The sequence below is a fragment of the Rhinopithecus roxellana genome, chromosome 9, assembly GCF_007565055.1.
Source record: "Rhinopithecus roxellana isolate Shanxi Qingling chromosome 9, ASM756505v1, whole genome shotgun sequence".
In the NCBI taxonomy this organism is placed as follows: Eukaryota; Metazoa; Chordata; class Mammalia; order Primates; family Cercopithecidae; genus Rhinopithecus; species Rhinopithecus roxellana.
The window spans coordinates 133,457,344-133,472,174 of NC_044557.1; the positions used below are offsets into that span (position 1 = coordinate 133,457,344).

The window sequence follows — 14,831 nt, forward strand, 5'->3', positions numbered from 1 at the left end:
GATTGCTTACGTGTTTGCCCTCCCCACTAGCATATAAATTCCTTGTCTGTTCATGTTTGAATCTCCAGTACTGAGCACAATGTCTGACATTAAAAAGGATTTCCTGAAATATTTGTGGAGTGAATTAATGAATGAATGAAAATTAGATCCCCTGTAATTATAATGACAGGAGCTCCTATTGATTTCTCAGCTAGCAACCAGGTTAAAAGTAATATTGATATAGTTGGATTGTAAAGAAAAATCTGCCACTTGATTCTAGAAATCAAGTTGTTTTATGTTTTCATTTCATGTTATAATAAAATTTAACTTTATCCACCTATAAAATATAGCTATTATTTAAGAACTATTCCTTGGGATGGAGAGAGAAAGGGCATGAGGGAGGACTTAGCTTTTTACTTAACAGTAACATACTATATTACAATGAAGAAGCAGGCTGAGCCAGGAGGATTGCAAGAGACCAGGAGTTCAAGACCAGCCTTGGCAACATAGCAAGAACTCATCTCTTAAAAATGAATTAATTAATTAAAATAAAAAATTTTAAAAAATAAAGCAGCAACCTATTTTAGGGATTTTCCTTTTCCTTTTGTGCTTTCTAGTTCTTTTATTATAATTAGGACAATAAATGTATTGTTTCTGCATAAACAAGCCTGGACTTTCGAGATAGATAGGAACTCCCTTTGTCCTTTTTATGCGTTACCTAATGAACCACACTATAATGAAGAATTATGCTGAAACCTTATTAAATTATGCTGGTCAGTGAATCTAAAAGCCTGAGTTGGTTACTGTGAATGCTCTTGTTTTCAGCTGGGCAGACGTTCACGACTCAAAAGAGCTGTTTGGATAGACTGTGGTATTCATGCCAGAGAATGGATCGGTCCTGCCTTTTGTCAGTGGTTTGTAAAAGAAGTAAGTTAAACCCTTTACACGATGTCCATTTCAGCTAGTCAGTGCTTCCCTGTGTTTTTATTCTGCTTAACAAATGAAGTGGGAATTTGAAACCAATGATACCTGATTGAATAACAGTAACGCCTTGATTCCATGGGCTGCTTTCATGTTTATGAAGACCTCTTGTAACCCTGGCTCAGCTTATCCTCACCTGTGCCCTTGAAAGTGGGAATTGGCAGCTCTCATTACAGAGAAAGAAACTGAAGTTCAGAGCCTTTTTGAATTTGTGACAAATTGGGAACTAACCTAGCAATGCATATATGGCACAGCTAAAAACCCAATCTGTGGTGTTCCAGATAATTTCTTACAAGATATCCAGCTCAAAAAGTTCTACATTACTTGACTTCCTCCTCAAAATCATTCCACATATGCTCTAACAATAAAGAGAGAACAAGGGGTTGCTTGTGCCCTCCTGCTATAGGTCTGTAATTTAGATACCAGAAGACCTTTAGCATCTGTGGATTTAATATTCTTAGTTTCAGTTATTTTTCAGTAACCCTAATCGTTGATGACTCATAGTGATTTCTCATTTTCTTAATGCTTCATTTGAGTCACAAGCCCTCTGAGCTAGTGCGTTGAGTGGGTCCCTATCCCAAGAGTGGGCCAGCCTTTTGTGCCAACACTTTTGTATGTTCTGATGCTTTTCTATTCATTGTCAAGAATGTAGTATCGTTCATGGTTTTTTTTTTTTTTAACCTTGACTTTTAGTTTTGGGAGTTGAGGGGTGACTAATACTGGTAATGAAAGTGAAAGTCGAAGGATAGGAAGGGTCTTAGCCACAAAACAACTCGACAAATTTTTTAGCCCTGTACTTACAGAAAACCATTAAAGACACAAAGGATATTTAAATGTATCAGTGATATTTTACTGTGTTTTATGGGGAAATTATGTGCTGTAGTGGAATTTGTAACTTTGAAAACTCTCCTAGGTCTTAGAAAACATAGCTCACAAATGTCAAGAATGTACTGAATTTACAAAATGTCTCTCTGCCACTACCAAAACCACAAAAGTATGCTTAATCTTATAAGTATTGAGTAATAAAATTTTCTAAACATTCCTACTCAGTTTATTGAGTAATTTGCATTCTCTTAAAACCCTATTTCATCCTGCTAGGACAAATGCAAAAGCTAATAAGAAATTAACTCTATTACATTGCATCAAATACCCAATATATACATATCAACATGTTGTCTGCTATTTCAGGTTTAAAAAAAAAAAAAGAAATAGTTAAGTACGGAACATCTGTTGTTGACAGGATATGGTTGTATATATTATTGAAGAACATGAGAATGTATCTCCCTAGCATTCCAGCTAAAGTTTTCCCTCACCCCCAACATATGCAACCTTTTCTTTATAACATCTAAATTTACTTTGTCTATTATATGGTTATCATCTTATTCCTGTACCAACTCCAACAAGAGAAACTGCATCCATCTTGTTCACTGCTAAATCCCCAACATGTAGAACAACACTTGGCACTTGATAGGTGTTCAAATATTTGTTAATGCACTGAAATGATGAGAATTCAGTGGTAATAATGTGGAAAGATTTCTGGATGATGACTTGTCAGATCTTCTCATAGGATATGAATGGTTCCATCTGGGTTTTTATAGCATACAATCTGTGGAGCCATATACAGCAGCACTGTAACCTGGGCTAAATTTCCAAGGAAGAGAAGGACAGTGTAACCACAGGTACACAGGAAAAGGAAGAGGCACGTGCAATGACTGTCAACTGAGGGCAGTTGATTTTGGAGCAAGAGCAAGAAGCAATTGAGATTAGGCTCCATTTCCACCAATACATTGTTGGGAGGAGAGGCTTTCCTCTCCATCCTCCTCCCTCCTGCACAGGCCCATCACGTGTGCAGAAGAGTGAGTCCATTCCTGTGCCTCTGCTACCCTCCCAACACCTCTTTTACTCCTCCAGATTATGGCTGCCATTTGCTCCTCCACTTTACCACTCCATTTTCTGTCTGAGCCATGGAAGCAACCAGAAATGAAACAAAGGAGGCCTAGAGGTCATTCACCCCAGTGTCACAGTCAAGGTGTTAGCTGGAGCTCTGGGCATGGGGATGTGTGGCTTCCCTGGGGGATGATGTGCTTCCAAGCTCACTCACATGGCTGGTCGTAAGCCTTAGGTCCTCACTGGCTGTGGGCCAGAGATATCAGCTCCTTGCCACATAAACTTCTTCCTAGACCAGCTCAAAACATGGCACCTGGCTTCACTCAAAGCAGGTGAGAGTGAAAGCAAGAGGAAACAGGCCCCAGATGGAAACTATGGTTCTTTTGTAACCTAGTCTTGGAAGTGACCTCATATCACTTTTGCCGTATTTTTTTCATTAGAAGTGAGTCACTTGGTCCAGCCCATACTCAAGAGGAGGGAATTATGCAGGGACAGATACTAAGAAGCAGGAATTGTTGGGGATCACATTAAAGTCTGCCTACCACTCCTTCATGAGATTTCCCCCATAACCACTTACATCCTTATGCAAATGTGAACTGGAAGAAAACTTATCAGCCCTTCTAGGATCCTGATAGAACCTCAGATTGCATAGGTGTTATGTGCACACAGTTGGAAGTCAGGCAACCCCACACTGATGTCAGGGTAATGTCAGCTCTACCACTTACTGTCTGTATTATCTTGGTATCAAGTCACTTAACCTTTCTGAGCCTTAGCAAAATGACGATAATGATAGTATGCAACACATCGGCTTATTGGGAGGATTAAATAATATAATGCATGTGTTCTCTCATAAGTGGGAGTTGAACAATGAGAACACATGGACATAGGGAGGGGAACATCACACACCGGGGCCTGTCGGGGGATGTTGGAAAAGAGGAGGGAGAGCATTAGAACAAACACCTAATGCATGCGGAGCTTAAACCTAGGTGATTGGTTGATAGGCACAGCAAATCACCGTGGCACGTGTAAACCTATGTAACAAACCTGCACGTTCAACACATGTGTCCCAGAACTTAAAATAATAATAATAATAATATAATGCATGCAAAAGACTTAACAGAATGTTTGGCATATAATAAACACTTAATAAAATCAATTATTATGACTATTATATCAGCAATTTGGTATTTTTAAATAACTAATGGAAAGGGAACAATTAAAAAGAAAATCAAGCCAGGCATGGTGGCTCACACCTGTAATTCCAGCACTTTGGGAGGCCGAGGCAGGAGGATCACTTGAGCCCAGGAATTTGAGATCAGCCTGGGCAACATAGTGAGAGCCTGTCTCTACCAAAAAAAAAAAAAAAATTTAGCTCGGTGTAGTGGTGCATGACTATAGTCCCAGCTACTCCAAAGGCTGAGGAGGGAGAACCTGTTGAACTCAGGAGGTCAAGGCTGCAGTGAGCTGTGATGGTGCCACTGCACTCCAGCCTGGGCAACAGAACGAGACCCTGTCTCCATCAATAAATAAATAAAAAGACTCTGGGAGGCCTACGCAGGTGGGTCACTTGAGGTCAGGAGTTCAAGACCAGCCTGGCCAATATGGTAAAACCCTGTCTCTACTAAAATTACAAAAATTAGCTGGGTGTGGTGGTGCACACCTGTAGTCCCAGCTTCTCACGAAGCTGAAGCAGGAGAATTCCTTGAACCTAGGGGGCAGAGGTTGCAGTGAGCCAAGATCATGCCACTACACTCCAGCCTGGGCAACAAAGCGAGACTCCATCTCAAAAATAAACAAACAAATAAATAAATAGAAATTTAAAAATCAAAGATATAAAGGAACTCAACAACACTATCAACCAACAGGATCTAATAGACTGTACCCAACAACAGCAGAATACACTTTCAAGTGCCTGTAGAACATATTCTAAAATATACCATATCCTCTTCCAAAACATAGACCTCAACAAGTATAAAATAATTGAATTCATAAGATGTGTTCTGTAACCACAATGAAACCAAACTAGTAATTGATGGCAGAAAGATAACAGGAAAATCTCCAAACACTTGGAAATTAAACACATTTCTAAATAATCTATGGGTCAAAGATAAAATCTCATGAGAAGTTTTGATAATACCTTGAACTGGATAAAAGTGAAAATACAACATATCAAAATGTGTGGGGCATAGCTAAAGCAGTGCTGAGAGGGAAATGTGTAGCAGTAAAGGTATACATTAGAAAAGAGAAAGTCTCAAAACAATAAGCTCTTCCTTCATTGACCTAGAAAAATAGAAAATAAACCCAAAGCATGCAGAAGGAAGGAAATAATAGAAATAAGAGCAAAAATCAGTGAAATTGAAAAGAAAGTTATTAGAGAAAATCAGTAACACAATAAGCTGACTGGAGTGCAGTAGCATGATCATGGCTCAATGCAGCCTCGATTTCCCAGGCCCAAGCAAACCTCTCACCTCAGCCTCCATAGTATTTGGGACCACAGGTGTGTGCCATCAATTCAGGCTAACTTTTTTAAATTACTTTTTGTATAGACAGGGTCTCCCTATGTTTCCCAGGGTTATCTCGAACTCCTAGGCTCAACTCCCACCTCAGCCTCCCAGAGTCCTGGGATTATAGGCATGAGCCATGCACCTGGCCTAGTTCTTTTAAAAGATAGATAAAATTGGCAAAGCTCTAGCATGAAAGACAAAGAAAATAAGAAGATGCAAATTAACAATATCAGGAATGAAATGGAATATCACTACAAACTCTGAAGATATAAAAAAGGTTAATAAGGGAATACTGGTAATAATTCTACCCTTGTAAATTTGACAACGTAGACAAAATGAACCAATTAATTGAAAAACACTAACTACTACAACTTACCTGTTAGAAAGTAGAGAATTTTAATATCCCTATAACCATTACAAATTTTAATTTATGATTTTTAAATGCTCCAAAAAGGAAATTTCAAGACACAGAAGCTTTCACTGGAGAATTCTACCAAATGTTTAAAGAAGAATTAACACCAATTCAACACAGTCTTTTCAGAAAATAGAAGAAGTTGGAACACTTCCAATTCTTTTTATGAAGCCTGATACCAAAACCAGAGACAGCACACGAAAAAGAAACGCAGACCAATATCCTTCTTGAAAATAGATACAGAAATCCTGAATAAAGTATTAACAGAATTTAGCAATCAAGAGAAACAATTATATACCATAGCTAAGTGAGATTTACTTCAGGGATGCAATCCCAGTTTAATACTCGAAAGTTAATCATTATAATCCACTGTATTAAAAGCTAAAGAAGAAAAATTATATAATTTTATCAATTGATGCAGAGAAAGCATTTGACAAAATTTAAGATATATCCATGATAAAACTCTTAAAGAAAGGGGAAATTTTTCAACAGGATACAAGATAAACATACAAAATCAGTTTTATTTCCATACACATAATAGCAATGAACACATGGACACTGGAATTTTTAAAATACAAGATTATATACAATTACTCAAAAAACTGTAATACTTTTAGGTGTAAATCCAACAAAACATGTACAGGACTTACAAAATGCTGGTGAAATAAAGAAAATTGAAGTGGAGAGACATACCACATTCATGGATTGGGAGATTTCAAAATAGTAAAGATGGCAATTCTACTCAAATTGATATAGAGATTTAACACAATTCCTATCAAAATTTCAGCAAGACTTTTTGTAGCTGTAGATAAGATTATTCTTAAAAGTGTATGAAATGGCAAAGGAAGTAGGAGAGCTAAAACTTTTTTGAAAAAGAAGAATGAAATGGGAGGGAGGATTCGTTCTGTCTCATTTCAAGACATACCATTTACCTACAATAATTAAGAGTGTGTGGTATTGGTGAAGGGATAGACATAGATAAATGGAACAGAATAGAAACCCAAAAATAGATCCACACAAATATTTCCAACTGACTTTTGACAAAAATGCAAAACCAGTTCAAGGGAGGAAAGACAGCCTTTTCAACAAATGGTGCTGGAGCAATTGGATATTCATTGCAAAAAAAAATGAGTCTTTTTTTGTATATGGTATGAGTCTAAGTCTCATACCATGTACAAAAAATTAACTCAAAATTGATCATGAATTTAAATGTAAAATGATAAAACTTTTAGGGGAAAAAAGCATAGAAGAAAATCTTGAGGATCTAAAACCAAAGCAAAGAGTTCTTTGATTTGACACCAAAAACATACTCCATAAAAGGAAAAGTAGATACATTGTACATTATCAAACTTAATCAAAATTTTAAACTTTTGCCTATGAAAAACTGTTAAGAGGATAAAAATGATAAGCTGCAGCCTGAGAAAAGATATGCAAATCACATATCTAATAAAAGACTCATTTGGAATATATAAACTCAAAACTTGACAGTAAAAAGCAAGCAATCCAGTGAGAAAATGGGCAAAAGACAAGAAGAGACATTTAACCAAAGTGTATACATACAGATGGCAAATAAGCACATACAAAAAAGATGTTGGGAAAATTAAAGCCAGAGTGAGCTATCACTACACACCTATCTGAATGGCTAAAAACAGATAGATAGATTTATATCTATAGATGTATAGGTAGATCTATACATCTACAGATATATACCACCAATATCACCAAATGCCAGGGAGGATGCAAGAAACTAGAGCACTCATATGTTGCAGGTGCAAATGTAAAACGGTAGAGCTATTCTTGAAAACAGTTGGCAGTCTCTTTTCAAACTAGGCATGGAACTACCATATGACCCAGTAATTGCACTCCTGGCATTTATCCCAGAGAAATTAAAACTTATGTTTGCTCAAAAACCCATGCACAAATGTTTATAGCAGCTTTATTTATAATAGCCCAAAACTGGAAACAACCCAGGTGTCCATCAACAGGCAAATGGTTAAACAAACTGTAGTACATCCATACCATGGAGAACTACTCAACAATTAAGAGGAACAGATTCTTGATAAATGCAGCAACCTGGATGAATCTCCAGAGAATTATGCTGAATGAAAAAGTCCATCTTAAATAGCTATTGTATTATTTCATTTATATATTGCTCTCTAAATGACAAAATTATGGAAATGGAAAACAGACAAGTGACTGCTCAGGGTTAGGGAAGGGGTGGAGTTGGAAGGAAAGTGGATGTGGCTGTAAAAGGGCAACATGAGGAATGTGTGTGAGGATGGAAATGTTCTGTATCTTGCCCGTATCGATGCCAATACCGTAATGGTAATATTATACTACAGTTTGGCAAGATATTACCAATGGGGAAAAATAGGTAAAGGGTATATGGTATCTATCCGTATTCTTATAATTACATGTGGACCCTCATTTATCTCCAAATCAGAAGTTTATTATAAAAATAATAGCCAGGCTGCATATCCCTGGTTTCCATTCTCTTTGGAACCAGGTGCTATCTTTTGCCTAGAGAAACAGTCAATTTCATCTCTGCTCTCTCTTCCCTGCTGTGTAATCCTCATCAGCTGGCCCTGACGCTCTCTGCCATGGAAACCAGAATTATCAAGGGGGGCTCTGGCTCTGTGAGTTCGTCTCCTCTTTGGCCAGCATTACTGTACCATGCCATGCCCTGAGAGCCACTTCCACTTCTGCCTCCATTCCAATTTAGTGTATTGATCTGTGGATGTCTATTTTGAAAACACAAAGCTCAGAAAACAGTGATACAGAAGCAAACTACAATAATTAAATGACTGGTAAATTGGGCTTCATTATCTTGTTATTTTGAAAATTGCATAAATGAATTCATTATCTCAACAAATAATTTCTAGTTCCTAGTTGACAGACATTTTTAAAATGCCAGATATACCACAAAACTTATGGGCTTTAGTCTTTTAAGTTGATAGTCATTTAATTCTGTTGGAAAATGTAGAGCCATCACCTTTCTGTTTGCAGTACATGCTACCTCTCTTTCTTTCCTAATATTCACATAGCACAAATTTTTTTAATCTCGTAAGTAGAATTAAGAAAACAAATGGTGGGTACACTTAGATTGCAAAATCTCTCTCTCTTGCTGAATGCTTGCTTACACCAGGTTAGCAAAACCATTGACAATATCATATGATATTTATGGTGCCATGGGACTTTGAGGGGAGAGGAAAAAGATGAGCACAGATATGCTGGACTTACTGTTGAAATGTATACTACAGATGCTCCCTTCATCACAAAATTAAAAAGGAGTTTTAAGAAATATTCCTTTTTGATGTTAAAATTTTCTTTTTTTTTTTTTTTTTTTTTTTTTTTGAGATGGAGTCTCACTCTGTCACCCAGGTTGGAGTGTAGTGGCGCGATCTTGGCTCACTACAACCTCTGCCTTCCGGGTTCAAGCGATACTCTTGCCTCAGCCTCCTGAGTAGCTGGGATTACAGGTGTGCACCACCACACACTGCTAATTTTTGTATTTTTAGTAGAGACAGGGTTTCACCATGTTGGCCAGGCTGGTCCCGAACTCCTGACCTCAAGTGATCCAACCACCTCAGCCTCCCAAAGGGCCGGGATTACAGACGTGAGCCACCATGCCCAGCCTAAAGTTTTCTTAAATTTGTCGTGGGCCAAGAGGGATGATACAGACACTAAATTCATCAAAGAAAGAAAACTAGAATAGATACATAAGGAGAAATAAGCAGAGATACACATACAGAACTTGGAAGTTATCTTTCTGCAAACGTGAACAGATATCTACAGAAGAGCAAGAGACTTAAACCTGAGAATGGGCAGGCCAGGGAACAAAGAGAATAGATAGCAAGGAGATACTTGTAAAGAGAGACACTTACAAAACTTAAAAGCAATGGGCTTGAAAATTAAATTTAAAAATAGAGGATGGCTCACACCTGAGGCGGATGGATCACTTGAGGCCAGGAGTTCAAGACCAGCCTGGACAACATGGCAAAACCCCTTCTCTACTAAAAATACAAAAATTAGCTGGCCATGGTGGTACATGCCTATAACTCAGCTATTCGGGAGACTGAGGCGGGAGAATTGCTTGAACCCAGGAGGCGGAGGTTGCAGTGAGCCGAGATCGCACCACTGCACTCCAGCCTGGGTGACAGAGCAAGACTCCATTTCAAAAAAAAAAAAAAGTAGAGGAAATCACCAAGTTAAAATAGGGTTGAAAACAGTATGGCAGTTCTTCCAAAAGTTAAACATAGAGTTACTACGTGATCCCAAAATTCCACTCCTATGTGTGTACCCAAGAGAACTGAAAACATATCCACACAGAAACTTGTACATGAATGCTCATAGCAGCATTATTCGTAATAGCCAAAAAGTGGCCATCAACTGATGAATAGTTTTTTATTGGTATAACCATACAACAGGGCATTATTCAGCCATAAAAGGAATGAAGATTTTAAGATACAGCAGTGATGGATCTTGAAGACATTGTGTTAAATGAAATGAGGCAGACACAAAGGCTCATATGTTGTATCACTCCGTTTATATGAAATGTTCAGAGAATAGGCAAATCCACAAAAACAGGAAGCAGATTAGTACTTGCAAGGGGATGGGGTAAGAGGGAATTGGAACTAACAACTACCAGGTTCTTTTTGGAGTGATGGAAATGTCCTAGAATTCAATAGTGATGGTGATTGTACAGCACTGCAAATATACTAAAAACCACTGAATTGTGCACTGTAAAATGGTGAATTTTATGTTCTGTGAATCATATCTCAATAAGAAGTAAATGAAGTGCTGATACATGCTACAACATACTTGAATCTTGAAAACATGCTAAATGAAAGAAGTCGATCACAAAATATTACGTATTACCTGATTCCATACATATGCAGTGCCCCATATCGGTAAATTTCTGGAAAAAGAAAGTAGATTAGTGTTTGCCTGTGGTGAGGGAAGAGGATAGGATTATCGGGTTGATAGCTAAAGAGTATGGGCTTCCTTTTTGGATAATGAAAGTATAAGGCCAGGCACTGTGGCTCTTGCCTGTAATACTAGCACTTTAGGAGGTCAAGGTGAGCAGATCATGAGGTCAGGAGTTCAAGACCAACCTGGCCAACATGGTGAAACCCCATTTCTACTAAAAATACAAAAATTAGCCAGGCATGGTGGTGCATGCCTGTAATCCCAGCTGTTGGGGAGGCTGAGGCAGGAGAATTGCTTGAACTGGGGAAGTGGAGGTTGCAGTGTGCCTAGATTGTGCCACTGCACTCTAATCTGGGTGACAGACACTCCATCTCAAAAAAAAAAAAAGGAAAATATAAAACTATGTAGTACTGATGGTTGCACAACTCTGTAAATATACTAAAACACACTAAATTGCACACTATAAAAGGATGAATTGTAAGGTGTGTGAATTATATCCCAATAAAGCTGTTATTTTTTAAATTAGGGTTAAATAGCATTCCCCCAGAAGATATTTGTATTACTCAGTTCAACAAATTATTGTTGATCACCACATTTTTAGCACTCTGCTTATATTATGGCCATCAACAGAAGTATAAATCATGGTCCCTGCACTCAAGGGGTCTGCATTCTATTTGAGGAGGAATATTTATGTGCAGGAAACAACATAAAATAGTATGTCTTTGGAGGCCTAAGTGTACTGATTATAGTACCTGAAGGAATTAAGGAATCAGAAAAATCCATTAAGGCTAAAAAGACAAGGTTTGGGGAAGCTTTGTGGAGGAAATGATTCTCAAGCCTTGACTTGGAAGTTGGAATTTGATCAGAGAAATGAAAGTATTCCAAGAAAGAGAAAAGATTAATGTTGAGAATGAACATGATATGTGTGTCATTGTAGATTTAGTGAGGCAACAACCTATAGTCTGTGTGTGTAGACTCTAATGCCATATAATACTGCTTGAAAAATTATAGTAAGCCTTGGAAGCCAAGCAGAGTTTGGTCCAATAAAGCGAAATGAGAAAACACTGGCCAGGTGCGGTGACTCACACTGGTGATCCCAGCACTTTGGGAGGCCAAGGTGGGAGGATCACTTGAGCCCAGGAGGTCAAGGCTGCAGTGAGCTGTGATCGCACCACTGTGCTCCACCCTGGGTGACAGAGTGAGATCTTGTCTCAAAAAAAAAAAAGAAAGAAAAAGAAAACACTGATAAGGAGCAAAAAGCACGTCCCATTGTCAGAGAGCTTAAAGATGAAAGGCAATGATATATGGATGAAAGGAAGAAGAAAGAACCCAGAGTGAGGGCGACTAACTAGAAATTTCTAGGACAGGAATCTACACATAGACAGGAAGAGTGGATGTAGGAATGGAAAGTGAAAAAAAACATGTAAGAAAGTTCAAAGAAGCTGGGCGCAGTGGCTCAAGCCTGTAATCCCAGCACTTTGGGAGGCCAAGGCGGGCGGATCACAAGGTCAGCAGATCGAGACCATCCTGGTTAACACGGTGAAACCCCGTCTCTACTAAAAATACAAAAAATTAGCCGGGCATGGTGGCGGGCACCTGTAGTCCCAGCTACTCGGGAGGCTGAGGCAGGAGAATGGCGTGAACCCGGAGGCAGAGCTTGCAGTGAGCCGAGATCGCGCCACTGCACTCCAGCCTGGGCGACAGAGCGAGACTCCCTCTCAAAAAAAAAAAAAGAAAAAGAAAGTTCAAAGAAAATATTCATTCATTGTATCAAAAGCTTATTGAGCACTTCCTTTTATATGAAAGCAGCATGCTAAGTCCTGTAATGGCACAAGTACTGTCCTACAGTGCACAAAACATTAACCCTTTCCTCAGTGCATTTGCGGTTCTACTTGGGAGAAGAGACACAGACACAAAAGAAGGCAGCAATAAAGAAAGTCTTTAGGAATTTAGGAATTGATGATTGGCTTGATATGGGAATGGAAGAGGAGAATGGGTCAAAGATAAGATGCCCAAGAGATTAGTGGTGTCATTGAAGTTGGGGGAGCATCAGTTGAAGTGTTGGCAGGACCATTAGTCTGAAGGGAAGTACCCAACACAATACTACACTAAGCTGGTGGAATGATCAATTTGTTCAGCAAGTAATTATCACGTGTTTACTACTATGCATCAGGCCAGGCCCTGTTAAGACACTGGATACTGGATAATGGGGAGGTAAAATCAAAAACTCTGCTGTTATCCAACTCATGGATTCTCATGGACCAAAAGAATGAATGCTGTTTGACAAGAGGTGAAAGATCAAGCAAGCTGTCAAAATGAATGAATACCTGATTCACAGGTCTAATTTGGGCAGCAGTCAACCAAGAATAAATTCCAGTGATTTTGTCCACCATAACAAAGTTGTGTGTAAGTACTTTTCTTGTCTATATTACATAAGCTGATAAGAAGAGACAAGCAAAGGGATGGAAGATTGTAGAAGTACACCATTGAGGTCCTGGTACAAATTCAGGGCAACTAATACCTATATTTAGGATCGCCTAGTAATTTTCAGTGGCAGCTCATTTTTACATCTTTTTGTCTTTTTAATTGTGGAAAGGCCACTTTAATTATTTGTTGCCAATGCAAGTGGAATAGCATTTGCTTCATTTTTCAGAATAACCTCCAACCGAATGAGGCAATTTGGACTTTATTCGCTTTTGCTAGTTTGAGATTGTCAACCTCCCAGATTGAGTATCTCAAGCCATGATTGGTGCTTGCTGGCCCAGAGTTCTGCATAGCACTTCAGTTTTTTCCTCAAATAATTCTACATCGCTGGGATGAATTTGACCAGAGTCATTATTTGTATAATATTAAGAAAGTAACTCAGGGAAATACTTGTTTGACTTCTAAATGAGGAAGACATTTCCAAGCATAAAAGCAAAGAAAGAAGGCATAAAGGAATGACTGATAGCCCTGACTATGTAAAAATATTTTAGTGTAATATTTATTGATGAAGGAAACTCTTCATGACACGTTGCTATGTTTTAAAAAAAACAAGCATGGACAATACAATTTCAATTTTGCAAAATCTATGTCTGAGAGTTATATAGCTATATATCTGAAAAATGTGCCAAACGTTAAAAGAGGATAGGATTATGGGTAATTTTTATTTTATTCTTTATGCATTTCTGAATTTCTCAAAATTTTCTGTATAAAACAGGACAAAAACTGACTATATTTTTAAAATAAATTTTACTCAGACAAAACAGAATGCATTTCATTCTCACACTAAACTCAGTTATGTTTGAGTCATGTATTTCTACAGGTATTTTAGAATCAGCAGTTGAATTATATTTAACTCAGTGGAAGACCAAAGATAAAGCAAGGGTTTGCAAAAAAATGTTTGGGACTAAAATGACCTGAAATGGAAAGTTCTCCCAGACATTGAAGATGTATAATATACAGGTGGATCTAATTTGATCCTGTTACAGAAAGGCAGCAGTACAAAAAAAGAAAGGAAAAGCAATAAAACATCCTTAATTCTCCAAGTGAGCCACAATATTCATCTGCTGTCTATGTAATGTGAAACCTCGCCCTTCCAGGCCCAGTTTGATTATTGGAAAACCATCTCCATTGTGCATTCCCACCCATCTACACTCGGCACTGCAGTGATGGCTAATCCTAGTGCCAACATCTGGCATGTGATTCAGATGTACTATGCAGATGATTCAAATAAAAATAAGAATAGGAGACTTTCAGGGAAGCAGGTTATTTTCCAGGCAGAGTATGTAGTAATATGTGAGGGCTATGGTGGGTTGTGTGTTTAGGACAGAGCTCTAAGAACGACTTAGAGCTGTGGTTGTAGGAGAAGTCCTCCAACTGGGAAGTCTTTCCAGAAGGGGAAGGCTCTTCTCCTAGGATCCAAAAGTTCTCCAGGCAATAGTCCTTTTGGATAATCATCTCTTTCAGTCTCATTATGTCTTGCTGCTCATTAAAGGTAAAATATAAGCCCTCAGTCATAGGCATGAAACACCAAGGTCTTGGTTAAAAAATAGATCACTAAAAATAAGCCTTTTTAAGAAGAGAACTTAAATTGCATGTATGTACCAAAAAACAGGGAATAAATGAGACAACTACTAAGCCCAAATCAAGTGTCTAAT

At 38.2% G+C, this 14,831-nt stretch overlaps 1 protein-coding gene across 1 annotated transcript in view; it reads left to right on the forward strand.

Moving 5' to 3' along the window:
• CPA6 (carboxypeptidase A6) overlaps window positions 1-14,831 on the forward strand; it is a 334,748-nt gene that overhangs the window by 244,134 nt on the left and 75,783 nt on the right. Inside the window, exon 6 of the mRNA XM_010371606.2 lies at window positions 805-906. Coding sequence (XP_010369908.1) covers window positions 805-906 — 102 coding nt within the window. The remainder of the gene's footprint in view (window positions 1-804; window positions 907-14,831) is intronic.